At 37.1% G+C, this 14,618-nt stretch overlaps 1 protein-coding gene across 2 annotated transcripts in view; it reads left to right on the top strand.

Annotated features, from left to right (window-relative positions):
• Nucleotides 1-9,945: 9,945 nt before the first annotated feature.
• ano3 (anoctamin 3) overlaps nucleotides 9,946-14,618 on the top strand; it is a 45,829-nt gene continuing 41,156 nt past the window's right edge. For both annotated transcript variants that reach the window (XM_028042652.1, XM_028042642.1), the window contains exon 1: nucleotides 9,946-10,262. In XM_028042652.1, coding sequence (XP_027898453.1) covers nucleotides 10,217-10,262 — 46 coding nt within the window. In that variant the 5' untranslated portion in view covers nucleotides 9,946-10,216. The remainder of the gene's footprint in view (nucleotides 10,263-14,618) is intronic.

Below are 14,618 nucleotides of genomic sequence, written 5' to 3'. Positions count from 1 at the left end.
GTTAGTATATATATTTAATCACTCCTTTGACTAGATCAAATAATTGTTTGGGAGTGGCATTAATCCCAAACAATTTTTGTCATTCTGAAGCATGACAAAAAGATATAGATTTTTTTCAAATTCTTGTCAAAACATTAACAAGAATGTAGTATGTACAGTACATCACTGTACAGTAGATGTGCATGATACAGTGATCCGCTTTAATCCGCTCCTACAGCACCACCTTGTGGCCAAAATGAATATGTCAATGATTTTGCTCATCAGCTTTGACACATAGGTACCTCACACCGCTGGTTAAAAATGATGCTCACATTTAACTTCACTTCAGATCCCAGACTTAATCATATGTTGACAGATGCTTCTCACACACAGATTGCTTTAATTTTTGTGATACGTTTTGAATGTTTTTGTCCATGTGATATGGCTCTCCCTTTAAAGCGAGTGGAGGATATCCTCTGTTGTTACCCTTGTTGTCAGCAAATTAGTAAAATTGAAACCCTGTGTGAAGTGAGTGATGTTCTGTAGGGCAGGAGCTCCGTCCAATCAATGCTCCCCGATCAATAGTCGGAGAGTTTAATGTTGTACTCCTCTTTACTGTCAACAACTCCACCTATTCATCTTCACTGCAGAGCCTGCATGGGCTGTTTCACAGCTCCCTGTGTTGCGCTGCGGGAATGACAGGTTCATGAGACTGGACAGCCTTTGGGAGTGCAGAATTTATTGTTTTGAAGCATTTCAGAAAGGAAATATATAGGGAAGTTGTAGAATACAATGGAGTACATGGAATCAGATGTTGCTGGTACTTCTTCAGGTAGGTTGACCTCACCACTGAGTTTAGAGATGGAGTAAAGCTGCAGCAGGTTAAATAAGTAATTATTGCAACTTGGTTTGTTATCTGACCCTTTTTTTTTTGGTCGATTGATCTAATGCATTCTGTTCATCTACTTGCACAGAAAACATGAACAAAGTATTTAAACTCACAATTTTGTGGAAGAATATCTTCCATTTATAAGTGGTGTCTTTGTTTTATTCTTCAGCATGTTGCTAGTTGTTTCGAATCTCCATATGTTGGGATTTCATTTGCAGAACTTTTGAAATCCATTTTTAACTTTTCAGCGTAATGTACCAGATAACCACAGTGCATGAGAAACCTGCCATTAATGAGTATGAAAACTGATCCTCTGGGCTTCACTTATTCATGAAGTTTGCAGTTGGATAAATGGATGAATGGATAAACATAAACAGTGTTAGAGTTTCAAAGAATGGAACACAGCAGTGCTCCTTGCACATTTTCTTTACAAACAGACAAACCCAAGTGGTTTCGACATCATACTGTAGAACTCATGAGTCTCTCAGGTATATTTGATGATTAAATTAAAATATTACACTAGAACCATTATCTGCAGTAACAAATAGAAGGATATAGTCAAACAGAAATCCTACAATCATGTTAGGTATAATTGGTTTCACTTTAAACTTCACTACGTGCAACCAAAACCAATTTGTTACAGTCTGGAATTGCCTTCTAAGCAAGTCTTTTGATTTCTCTTTGTTTATATAACAATTTTAGTGTTTCTAAATTAAAATAAATTCAAATCAAAGCTGCAACTATTCTAGTAAATACTTATGTAGCTAGTGAGTGAATACTGTGAACATTTAGCTGCATGATCGGCAGGAGCCTATGTCAGCACAGACTCACTCTGCTGCTCACAAATCAATATAAGCATGTAGTTAGAATAGGTCGGTTATTTTATTTAAGATTAATAATATTATTCTTTTTTTTTTCGCATGTAGAAGATTGATCCTATTTATGCTTTTTACCCCCTGAACTGAATTAGTTACATTTTCAGCATACCCTTTAAAAGGGGGAAGCGTGAGTGAAACACCCATGCAGCCTTAAGTGATCACTACTTACTAATGTAAGCTGTTTAAGTGCTGTAAAGAACACACACAGGCTTTGAGTAGTTAGGATGGATGCTGCAGGATGAATCCCAAACATCCACTTTAGCTTACATGTATTATTACTGTTAAACCGCCACCTGCTTGCATTCAGACTAAAATATTTTTACGATTTTGGACTGGAGATATTTATGACTTGAAAGCAGAAACCAAATTTGAAATTTCTTCAACTTGTTAAAAAAAATGCATAGTGTAGTTGCAAAGTAACACATTTTTCAAAAGTTTGTCAAGTTCAAAGATTTATATACTTTATTCCTGTTATGAGATTCATTTTGCTTGTCATTCATCACAGTTTTTTTTTACTTCCTGATGAAAAAATTCCGTAACTTGGGGATTTTAAATGTGTGTCCAAACAAATAATCAATGCCTTAGGAAGTGCAGGAAGTACCTGCTCATCAATCGATCTTTGTAATGTTTCTCTGCTTTCGATATGATAAGGACAGTTTACCATTGCACTTAGGCTGCTGAGCTGTAATGGACAGAAGTGGATTTTAGTGATGTATTTTTTCTTTCAGAGAAGCCTAAAGTTTGGCAACCTGGATATAGATTTATTTATATAAAATCAAGATATCTCTCAAAATATTTATGCTTATGTTATGTTTCAAACACATGTTATATAGTTTATGTTAAACCTGAAGTATTTTCAAATCAAGATACTAGTCACAATAGATATAAATTTGTCAATTAGAGTATACCCAATGATGACTGGTGTCTACTTTATTGAATGATGTTTCAAAATGTTATTATTTTAATCTTGGTGATGGATGTTATCAATAATTTTTTTATTTCTAAGCATGTCAAACTAAAGAGGGACTGATTACTTCATATTAACACACCCAGGTTATAACATCAGGTTTTTGGTCATGTATAAAATTAGACTCCAAATCAATAAATAATTTCCAATTTTCCAACTTCAGTGTGAGAAGTAGAATATGACAGAAAAACAAATTAATTTTCTAGAGGGAAACATTAAAAAATGTCCAGAAAAAGCTACAAAAATCTGGTTACACACATGCAAAACTAAATCTTTATTGAACTACTTTTTGATTCAGTTTCAGCATTAGCAGTCAGACTATGACGACAGGGAGAAACTGTAGGTAGCAGAGAGCAAGGGGGATGGTGTCAGTGGCGTGAACATGAGCATGATTGACAGCCTTTAGACCCTCCTCCTGGCTCTGATTGGTTGTTTCTGAGTGAACTGTGTATTTATTTAGTTAGCACTGGGAGAACTGGGAGAAGGCAGTTTCATACTATACTGTTACAACATAGTGACATTTTTAACAAACATAAAAGTTGGTAAAAGTAACATACCCCAGTTTAGAGAATATTCAGACTTTTTTAGGCCATTTAAATTTCTTTCAATATACTGTAAGGACACATTTAAACTCAGCTTTTTATTTTGTAGTGGATGATAAATCACCACCTAGAGTTTTGATAAGCTTAGCCAGAAGGTACTTAAACAATCAGAGGTACCACATGGCATCACTGAATAAAATGCCTTCTGGCACCATCAGTCAGCAGCTAAACTGCACTACTGGGAACAAATTTTGTTAAATGTTAATTTTAAAGATCAGAACAAACATTGTAAGGAAAGAAATGTATCACACAGTCAGTGTGTTGACACCGGTGTTAACGGCTGCTAACTAGGGTTTGGAAACCCAGAGGCTTTATTGTGCCCCGTTAGTGTCAAGTGTCACAGAAGAAAAAGGTTTTTTTTATAGATGTGTTAAAAATGTATGAGTGGAGTAATATGAGAGGCAGCTGAGAGCTGCTGCTGTGATCAGCTTCATAATCTTCTGATCTAAATCAAAAGATAAATATGTACATTTCCCACAGATAACTTCCACAGATAGAGCGTAGCTTTATGACAGAAAGAAGGAGTTAATAGCGTATTTTTCATAGCTGTTTATGTTAATTATTTTGCAGGATCATGTCATCAAGACAACTATATGTTCCGCCCCCTGCTGGAGCATCAGTGCTCCAGGTCCTCAGACAGTCAGACTCCTTACAACCCAGCCATCAGCCGTTCAGCTTCCTGGAGCTCCTCGCTTGGCGACGGTCCCGCCTCTGGAGATTCGGAGACAGAATCAGAGCAGCAGTCCAGTGAGTTTGCCAGCAGTTTTTCCTTCTCAGTAACCAGTCCTGGCACTCTTTATGGGCACACGTCCACCTACTTATCTGTTTTCCACACACTATTGATCAGGGTTGAGTCACGGGGTGAGAGGCAGAGGACACTCAGGACAGGTCAAGAGTCCAACCCAAGACCAGTACAGACACACACAGACCAGACACCAGGCACAGGGAATTTAGTAGGTCTTATTACATAAATTCAGTGTATTAATGATTATTGAACTCTTTTGGAAATAATATGTTTATGTGTGGTTCAAATTAATAGGCAACAGGTAAACATAACACTGACAGCATTGATAAAGACTCCGATGACTGAAGGACACATCACGTATTCTATGCTGGGAGTGAAATAATGAAGCCAAATGATGAATCGGTTTGACATCTTATAACATTTCATTTTGTTTAGTTTTCTCTGTATAATGCAAATAACAAACATGATTAAGCAATCTATATTTTTTAATATGACAGCTTTGTGGCATCACTGAGTGTTGGAATTTAGAGACATGCACAGTGTCTTACAATTAACACTCCTTAAACTTTTATTTTATTTTATTACGTTACAACTTCAATTTCAATGTAGTTTATGGGATTTTATGTGATAGACCAACACAAAGTTGTGCATACTTATGGAAAGGAAGAAAATGGTAAATTGTTTTCATGTTTTAATTTTAGGGGGGAAAAAACCAACCTGTAAATGTGGCATGCATTTTTTTTATTCACGTCTAATTACTCCTACCTGCCGATCACCTACTTACTAAACTTACTAAATAGAGTTTAAGTTAGTGCAATCTGAGAAATACAGCTGTTCTGTGCAGGTCTCAGAGGATTGTTAGAAGCAAGCAGCATCTTAAAAATTAAAGAAACTCATCAGACATTTGAGACAAGGAAAGAATATGTAACCTGACACAGCATGGCCGCCTACCTAAAGACAAAACCCAGGCAAGGAAATCATTATTCAGTGAAGTGGCCAAGCAGTCCATGGTAAATCTGCAGAGATTCACAGCTCAGGTGGGGGAAGCTGTCAATGACAACCCTTAGTCTTGTTTTCATATCTTTATAGAGGAGTATTGATAAGAAAAATACTGTTAAAAGAAAGCTATAGGAAGTTATGCATAAGGAAAAAGGTGTTTTGGTCATAGACAAAATGCTTTTACATTGCAGACATTTCTGAACACACCATCCTCATGGTGAAACCTGTGTGGTAGCAGCATCATCCTATGGGACTGCTTTGGTTCTTCAAGGGAAGGTAGGACAGAGTTCATGAGAGAATGGATGGAGCTAAATGCAGGTCTATCCTGACAAATAAAACAAATTCAATCTAATGAGTTTGATCTGTTTTTGTTGTTGTATTTTACAGCATAAATATGAAAAACTGTTTGGTAGATACTCCAAAAGACAGCTATATATAGCTGCAGGAAATGTGGTACACTTTTCAGATTTTTATCAGTACAAAACATGAAAATCATGTTTATTTTCCTTCACAGTTATGCACTACTATATACTGGCCTGTCATAAAAATCAAAAACATATAAAGCAATTTTCAAGGCACTGTACATTAATATTAATGTAGTTCAGCAGTTCCCTTTATCCAGCAGCTTGGGTAGCCATTTTCTTCCACAGGGTGGCAGTATTTTATTTCTTTAAAACCTCCTTGTCTTTGCAGTGCAACCATCTGACCTACATCTCCCAACTAAAAGCCATGAAGGGAAATGGTACCATTTAAACAGTACTATGTGGAAACGCTACTGATTTATTTATTGAGCACCCCAGTGGAGCCCCCAAATGCATTTAGCTGGTTGTTTGATATTTGACTACGGGTTGCATGCACAGCCCTTATACCGGCCCCCTATAAACATCAGAACAGTGGGAGGTGTAGAGGCATGCTGGGCTGCAAGAAAGCAGATGGCATTTGGATCCATGACAGATGCCAGACTTACTCCTGTGAATCCACCCATGGAAAGACATTGAGAAACAAAAGTTCTTCCACAGATTGAACTGTGAACAGTCACTATGGCAAAGACAGGACTGATTATACAGAAACAATGTGAAGAGTGCAACCTTTATGGGTCTCAGATCAGGAGCTGCAACTCCCTCTGCAGCTGATTCTGAAATAAAACCTTGTGGCTTTGCAGATTGGATGTGGTGGGCTGAATTATTTCTACTATATTGTCTGTTGGTTGATAAATAAATGGAATGCAGCCAATCTCATATTCTTTAGTGTGCAGCATAAAAGATATAAAGTGTCAAAAAGGGAAGTAAATTGTCAAATTGATGACATATGATATCCTGACAAATAAATAACACCACAAAATAAACCAATGAAATAAACCATCAATTTCAACCAGACCTGTGAAATACAATCACAAAGCTGAGCAATAAATCACTACAACTTAATCAAATAAACGATGCTCAGTGTGTTTGCTCTGAGTTTAACTGGCTCACAACAAGTTTGACAATTAGCAGCTTGCAGGTTTTAATGTGGGAAAATGAAACTTTATTTCAACCATATAAACCAAAAGCTGTCGTGCTCAGCTTCTGTTTTCGGGGCTCATACACTATTTATCATCAAACAAGGGAACCCCTGCCTCTGCAGCAATGTGCAGCGGGTGTCAGCAGCTGAGCTGTGTGAATCCTGCAGCTGAAGCAGTGATTTTTATTATTGATTGCTCTGAGTTTTCCTTGCAACCCTACCTTAAATGCCTGCCGAGGTGAATATAGATCCTCTTTGGGGGGGAAAAAGTCCACTATTTGACTTCTTCTTATTATTTTCTTAAATTTTGTGATCACTAGCTGCAATACCATTGTCCTAAAAATTGCACAAATTGGAAATATGAAAATAAATTTTTTTAAAACTCATGTTTTTTTAATATATATATATATATATATATTTTTTTTTTTGCTTAAGGTAGGTAGGTTTTTTAGCTGTATCAAAATGTGTGTATTTTTGCGAAACTGCAGTAGCACTTTTTCTGCATCACACGAGTCATGTGATCAACAACCGGATGTTACTACTGGCGGAAAAGACAAAGAAGACGACAGAAAGTGGTGGGAAAATGATGGCTTGACTTATTTTTTAATTACTTATTACATATTGCATATGATATTTTATTTTATTTTATTTCTAATTTTATAGAAAACCATAATTGCAAAATTGTGTTTTTACAACATTCACGGAATGCCAACTAAGTTTTGTACGCATTTGTAATGGAAATGCAGATACTGTGGCTGCAGGTTATGAGGAACCTTTTCAGATTAAAGCTGTTAGATTATTCTGTAGTCCGTCAAACTTGCTGTAGATGTAGTTTGTCAGCTATAAAGCAATGCGTCATGGTCAGTTTTACTATTTGTTAGCAGTTTTGTAAATTATTATACATTGAGATACAATCTACCCTCCCGAAATAAAGCTTCTTGTGAACTCAACTGATCAGGGTCAGTTTGAGTTCATCCATTTGTATTTTTCTTCTGGCTTAAATCCTTTTTAGTCGAAGTCATCCATTAAAGGTTTTTACTAATGTTCTGCATGGCTGCAGTAAAATGTTTGGAACTGTATTTGCAAACACTGCATGGATTTCAGGAAAATCTGTTAGCAATTAACACATGGACGCAGTTTGGTTAGGGGTACCAGACTAAAATAGTCAGATTTCTATTTAAAAAGCTCCTTGGTGATCATTTCCATCCAAGTCATATTATAAACCGTATGATTTGCTTGATGCATTCCAGTAAGATGTTTTTCTTTTCAAGTTCTAACAATGTTTCCTGCTGAAAATAATCACCAGGATGACAAATTTGTAATAATCCTACCAGATTTTCTCTCTCCTTTAGCGATATAGATCTGGAGCTCAGCCTATAATACGGGTTCACAACCTGCTGCTCTGGAGCTACTTGTGGATCTGCAGGCCAGCTAAAGTAGACCTGAACTCTGTTTGTATATGTAAAGATGCTTTCTTGCAATATTTCTAAAGTTTCACAACCCATTCACAATAACAGCACGCGGACTCATCAATTTTTGCTTTGCCATATTTTGTGTTTTGCTTCCTCATGTTTTATAAGTAAAGTTCTATTCAACAAAATGTTTTATTTTTTTCTCTGCAAGTTCATTGTTGTTGTTCTAAACCATTAAACCTCTAGCCAAACCTATTTTATATGGTGGATGTTTATTTTTTAGGAGTTAGGTTTTATAGCAGTACACAAATTTATTTAGCAGGAGAAATTGCAAAAGCATCTCTTTGGATTGTAAAGGTTTCTGCCTACACAATCAACATAAATCCAGTCTGCACTCGGGAGAAGTAAGAAAATAATCCCCTCACTTGGCAGCAACAAAAAGGGTTGTTTGGGTGATATAATGTAGTATAAATTCAAACTGCATTCAGTGTCTCTGAACAAGCTTGTAAATGTTTAAGGTGATTCAAGTGGCGAAAACGGCGTTTGCTGATTTAAGATTTGCATCAATTCAAACTCGAGCAACAATCGTTACTGTCATTGTGATGCTATCCAACATCACAGTGCAACATAACATAAATCACAGCGTTAGTCACTGGAGTCAGACTCCAATGCTTCAGAATATGTGTCAAAGTCTGACAGAAACTGTTTGGCGGCCATACTTTTTCGTCATCAGCACAATTAATGTGCCATCTTGTGAAATTATCAACTCAAATAGAAAGCAGAATATCTTGATTCTTTCATCAGCGCTTTTTGAATAGCTTTTGTATTTTGAGGAGTTCTGCACTATAAATACTTTGTTTAGCCTATAAAAACCATCCTGTTATTCTATGCTTTGCTTCATGAAGAGTGTCTGGACCTTTGGCTATCGAAAAACGGTTGTTGCAGGAGGCATGGACTCTTTTGAAGTTTTAAATTTTACCCAATCAGTAAAGTTTGGCCGTGAGGGATGTAAGGCACCAGTTTGATGCCACGAAGCTTATCAGAAATTGCTTGCGCTGTAATCAACTGCCCTCCACTGCAAATGGAAAAATGCAGACCTGAGATGGCTGTTAATTTTTATTCAATATTTGGAAGAGAGGCCAATACCAACTGGCTTCATTCACTTCCTCTGTTGCCATTGCTAAGACTACATGCAGACAAGGCTATCAGTCAAGACTATTAAATTTATTTGTGTAGTAAATTTGAGCAACAAGTCAGTTGATAGTGTTTTACATTATAAAAAACATAGAATCTTCAAATAAACATCATACAGTCACCAATTGTGAAACCAGTAACCACATTTCTAAAAGTACTGAAAACGTCATCGTTCACAACTCCTCCTACTTTTAGCTGATTAGCCCGGTTGAAATTCAACCAGAGAAATTGAGCCCAATCAGAGAAATCCGCGACGGAGAACTGAAAAGAGATGAGAATCAAGCGGAATTGCGTAGCAAAGCAATGGAAAGGCTGTACTTTATTAAACATCCAGCCCAGGCTCCAGCTCCAGCTGACGCTGTGGGCGGGCAGTGCCCCCCAATGCCCGCCCATGCCGCCGGGCCTATTGTCAGTTTTTTAATCTTTTAAGTGAAAAAATAAACTAGTGGATGATCACACTGTGCGCGAGGGAAATCTAAGGAAAAAATAAAATCTTCTATGACTTCTTTTTAGATTGCTTGATCTTTCTACGGCAATTATTAGAAACGCAGCAGATGCTTAAAGAAGTAGACCTTATTATTATTATTATTATTATTATTATTATTATAACCCTGTGGATGTCTGACATCCAGTAGGACACAGACGTTGACTGACGAGTCAATCAATTAACATACCCTTGTTTTTATGCGTAAGACGCGCTGCCCCGGTCATTTCCCGCAGTTTAGCGTCTGGAGTCCGTAAATCAGGACGCAGGAGGACGCGTCCATCTCAGGACCTCCCCTGCCGGCCGTCGCCATGACAACAGCCGTGAATGGTGGCGGTCGGAGGAGAGGAGGAGAAAGTGGGCAGGGAGGGAGGAGGGAGCAGCAGCGTGCGGAGCGGAGACAGGTGTTGCTGGTGTTTGCGCATCGTTCGTGAGATCGTTCCAGCAGGATGGGAGACGAGCTGACACCTCCACGGGTTCCCTCCGCAGTTTCCCATGCGTTCTGCAGTTTAGCTCTTCCGAACGGGGAATTTGATTAAATACGCTGGAGACCAACCGAGAGCCGCCATGGTGCACCACTCGGGCTCAATCCAGTCCTTCAAACAGCAGAAAGGTTGGCCGCTTCTGTCGTGGTTTATTTTTGTGGGGGATATGTAGTTCTTCTGTTTAAAACTGGGGGCTGACTTTTCTCTCCGTGATGAACAGTTTTCGAGCTGATGGTGTCTGTACTTGGTGAGAGTGTGACGCAGAGTTGGACGCTTCTCAAGGACCTTCTCCTGGGATGAAGCCTGTTTCTGTGCGCTCTGAATTATCCACCAGTTAATGCTACACTGATCAGATTTTAATGAAGTCAATATTATTAGAATTAAAGTGATTTTTGTGCCACTTTCTACATAATACATTTGCTGAGATTATGTTATATGATAGAAAATTTCACGGTCTATATGATGCACTTTTATAAGTAACGCCAATGATTTAGAAATATTTAATTAAGTGCAGAGTTTGAACATTGGAGAGTTTTGTTTCAACCCACTGAGTTGCATGAGTAGTTTGTGTTTTAAATAAAGTAGCTTTCTTTTGCACCCTGCAAAGGCAAAGCAAAAGATTTCCGTTCTGACAGAAATTTTACTGATTTTATTATAAACTCATTGTTTCATTTTGCACAGCCAAAAGAAAAATATATATTTGCTCAGCTCCTTTTTTATAAAAAAAAAAAGAGAAAGAAAAGGCAGCACAACCAACCAGACAACACATTTTCCTTGAACAGCTCAAATTGGAGATCACCAGGTAAAATACTGAAAAGCTACAATTTGATGCACTTTTCTTATTCAATCAAATTCAGCTAAAAACTTGAAAAATGTGAATTTCCTTCTTGAATGCTGTGGAAATGCTTTAAGCTGAAAGGATGAGGATAAATTATCTGAGAGATCTGAAGTGAAGTAAAAATCCTGAGAACTTCACCAACCCTGAGACACTTGGTTCCTCAAGTGTTGCAGGAACACAGACAGTGTGAGAAATGAGAAACATTGCAATAACTTCTTGGAAAATCTATGATTTTTAGATGGCTCGCTATTAAAAATATTTTATTTTCAAATTCTTTATTGTATTTGTAAAAGTAACACAGTAGGAAGCATTTATTTGCACATATATTGTTGCAGAATTGGTAATGTACTCAGCTTAATGGAGTAGAAAATCAGTACTTGATTAAAACCCCTTATGTAAGTTAAACTGTAATTTTATTTTTAAAAAGGCAGTAATAAATATTCTAAATATCAAAACATATTTTAAAGACTATAAAAGTTATAAATAGCAGAATAAATTGTTGAAATAGAAAAATTAAAAGTCCATAAAATGCACAAAAGACAAGAGTGTGAATGCTTTTTAGCATAGCATAACATTGCCCTTGCTTTGTCTTCTGTTAAAATCAAAACTATCACCTCGGTCTCTTTAATGCGTTGTAGTTCAATGAAAAAAGCAACAAAAAAAAAATTATTCAAAACCAGAAGGTGAAAGACATCCAAGACAACTGAAAATCAGTATCAGCAAGGAGAAAAGAAGATATTATTGTATTTAAAAATCTTAACATGACAAAACATGTACAATTTTTCTTCATGTTAAGTTTCAGTGTAAACCTGATCCAATCTGTTAGTAAAAACCCATCCGAACCGTCTCCATCGCAGCTCGATTACACGCAGGGCCAGTATCGATTTTTAAACCAGAAATACAATTCCTCGGAGAGAATTAGTCCTACTTGAGTCCTTTCTGTTCCTGGCTGTCTAAAATTAGAGGATAGTTGAGAAAAGGTCTGTGTTTTTAATGATGACTCAAGCTGATAAACAGGGAGCGTTTATGCATGCGGTCGAGGTGTTAGAAAGACTTCAGGCTTCCCATGGGAAGAAGCTGATCTGCTCGTGACTGAGCCTGCTGAGGGTGTTAGCGCTTCTTCTTTTGCTCACTTTTCTCGCTGCTTTCTTTTTTTAATCAAACTCTTGGTGACCCACATGCGCATAGAAGCACACAAGAAGTGATTTAATTTGGTTTGAATCAACAATCTGATGCTTCTCTTTATTCAGATTTTAAATGTACTTTTGTCCAGCACTGTTTTTTCTATCTTGTTGACGTTCCAGAGGATAACCCAACTTATTAATTTTATAGCTCAGACTAAGTCCCTTCCTGTCTTTAGTCCAGCCCACAGGAAACATGTTGCAGCAGATGAGATCAGATTAATGTGAAAGTCTTACAACGGGGCAGGAGGGATGCTCAATAATTTCATAATTGCTGAGTGCCCTGTTAAAGGGAAAGGGAAAGGAATGAGCTTTTGGCAGCAAAAATCCTCTTACAGCGAAATTCTAAGTTGATTCTGCACTTCCTTAAAGTCAATTAGGGACAATGTATAAAAAGGGGCTATATCTGAAAATGTGTTGATGTGAAAAACTTTCAGAAATTAAAACAATTTGTGAATTGATAAGTATAAAACGGGAGGCAAGTCTTTAAAAATGTGATCACTGAGCTACAGGTCTCTGTAAACTCAAATACGTCAATTTATTGTGTTATTTTTCATTTCAAACCTAGATGTTTTAATAATGCTAAATGCCAGGCTTGCATTAGTAGGGATAATAGGGATTAAAGCCATAAAACTTGTTTTAAAGTTGGAATTTGTGGAGCACTTAGTATCTTACCATCACACGTCAGCGGTCAGTTCAATCACACTTTGAGAAATCAGGGAAAACTTCTCAGTAGAAATGCAGTGAGAAATCAGCTGGTGACTCGATTCAGAAGATTTCCAAACATTACAAACTTTCATATCTTTAAAACTGTGAATAGATAATATTGAAGTGCTAGCAGGCAGCATAAACAACACTCATCAGTGTGGGAGTTGTTACTGTGGGTAGAAGACTCAGCATCAGCTATTTTCAGTAAGAGGAAGGATTTTCAAGAGGAAGCAAAGTGACCCAAGAAACTATTTAAAAAGACAAATTATTTGTATGGCACAAACAATTATGCTATTCAAAGGGTTCAATAGGGAAACAACACAGGGGTAGAATCAGTGATATACTGCAATTTGCTTTGGAGACATTTCATTGATGCAGCAGGGTTGCAGTATCTTATCTTTTTGGGTTGTTCTGGAATATATTGAGTTATAAAATTTTGTTTTTAACAGAAGGATCTAGATACTCTGGATAATACACAGACTGATGTTAATTAATAACGCCAACGGTAGTTACAAATGTGAACTATAATAATTATGCCTTTGTTTGGGAATAAAATTAAAAACAATTTTAGCATCTGGTCTCTGGGACACAAGGATGGATTTTGTCTGCTTCTCATAGAAACTAACACAGACTGCTAAGAGGAGGAAGGCTAGAAATTAATACTTTGAAAGATGCTAATTATAGTTCTTAAAGAAGAATCTGAATCAGATCAAATCAGACAGATCTTTTTAAAACATTTTTATTCGATTTAGGTCTAGACTCTTCACCACTGAATCTAAACTGACTGTAGAAAAGGGTTGGAAATAATTGCTCACAGCTTCCTGTGTGTCTCTGTTAATTGCCTGCATCCTCACAGGGTAATACAGCGCTGCCATCCCCATGAGCTACCAAATAGATGGTTGGGATTTCTGTGTTCAATACTGTTTGTTAGAAACTTTATCCAAATGGTTCAAGAGGACTCTGAGACTTTGCTTCATGTGATAGAAGGCTGCTATATGTTTTTAAGTCAGAAGTTGTTTTATCTGTGCTATTTTTGTAGTGCTGCAATGAAACTGTCATTTTCAAGCCTCCGTTTGATCCTTGATCACTCAGTTTGACCAGGCAGCTGGAGGAAGTCTCTCCTAGATTGCCAGTTTCATCCCCATCATTCAAGATGGGTTGATATACAGTACAGTTTGTTGCTACAGAAAGTTTTCTTTGCTTTTTCATCTGATGGACCGACTTACAGAGACTGAAAAATCTATCTGCAGTGAAAATTTATTATATTCAACCTAAGGTTTGTTCATTCTCCCACACAGATTGTTCTGCTCTTAAAAGAGATTAAATGTTATAGTTTGTTAATTTTATTTGTTCTTTTGTAAAACTTGTTATACTGACATTGGCCTGTTGCGATTTTGGACAGTAAATGTTTGTTCTCAGAGTTTGTGTGTGAATAAACCTTGCATAGTCCAGTTCAGACCACCTGACCTCGTCTGCAATCAGGCAGTTGGTTTTATGGATACTGATGTTACGTTCATGATATTGTTGATATTAGCCAGTCACCAGTTTGAACCGTGTAAAACGGGAATATGATGAGGAATATGATGTTCATCCAAAAACAAAAGTATTAAAAAAGAACAAACAATGGAGCTTTTCTTTTTCCAGTGTGTGTGCAGCTACCAGTTCTTACACTTTTAAGAGCTGATAGCAGTCACAGACTCTCAAAAAGTCTGGGATTGTTTTGTTGCTAGGATATAAGAAAACGACAGACTCAGCAC

The sequence above is a fragment of the Xiphophorus couchianus genome, chromosome 2, assembly GCF_001444195.1.
Source record: "Xiphophorus couchianus chromosome 2, X_couchianus-1.0, whole genome shotgun sequence".
Lineage (NCBI taxonomy): Eukaryota > Metazoa > Chordata > Actinopteri > Cyprinodontiformes > Poeciliidae > Xiphophorus > Xiphophorus couchianus.
The sequence above is the reverse complement of the archived record's forward strand: the minus strand, read 5'-3'. Positions and strand labels throughout refer to the sequence as shown.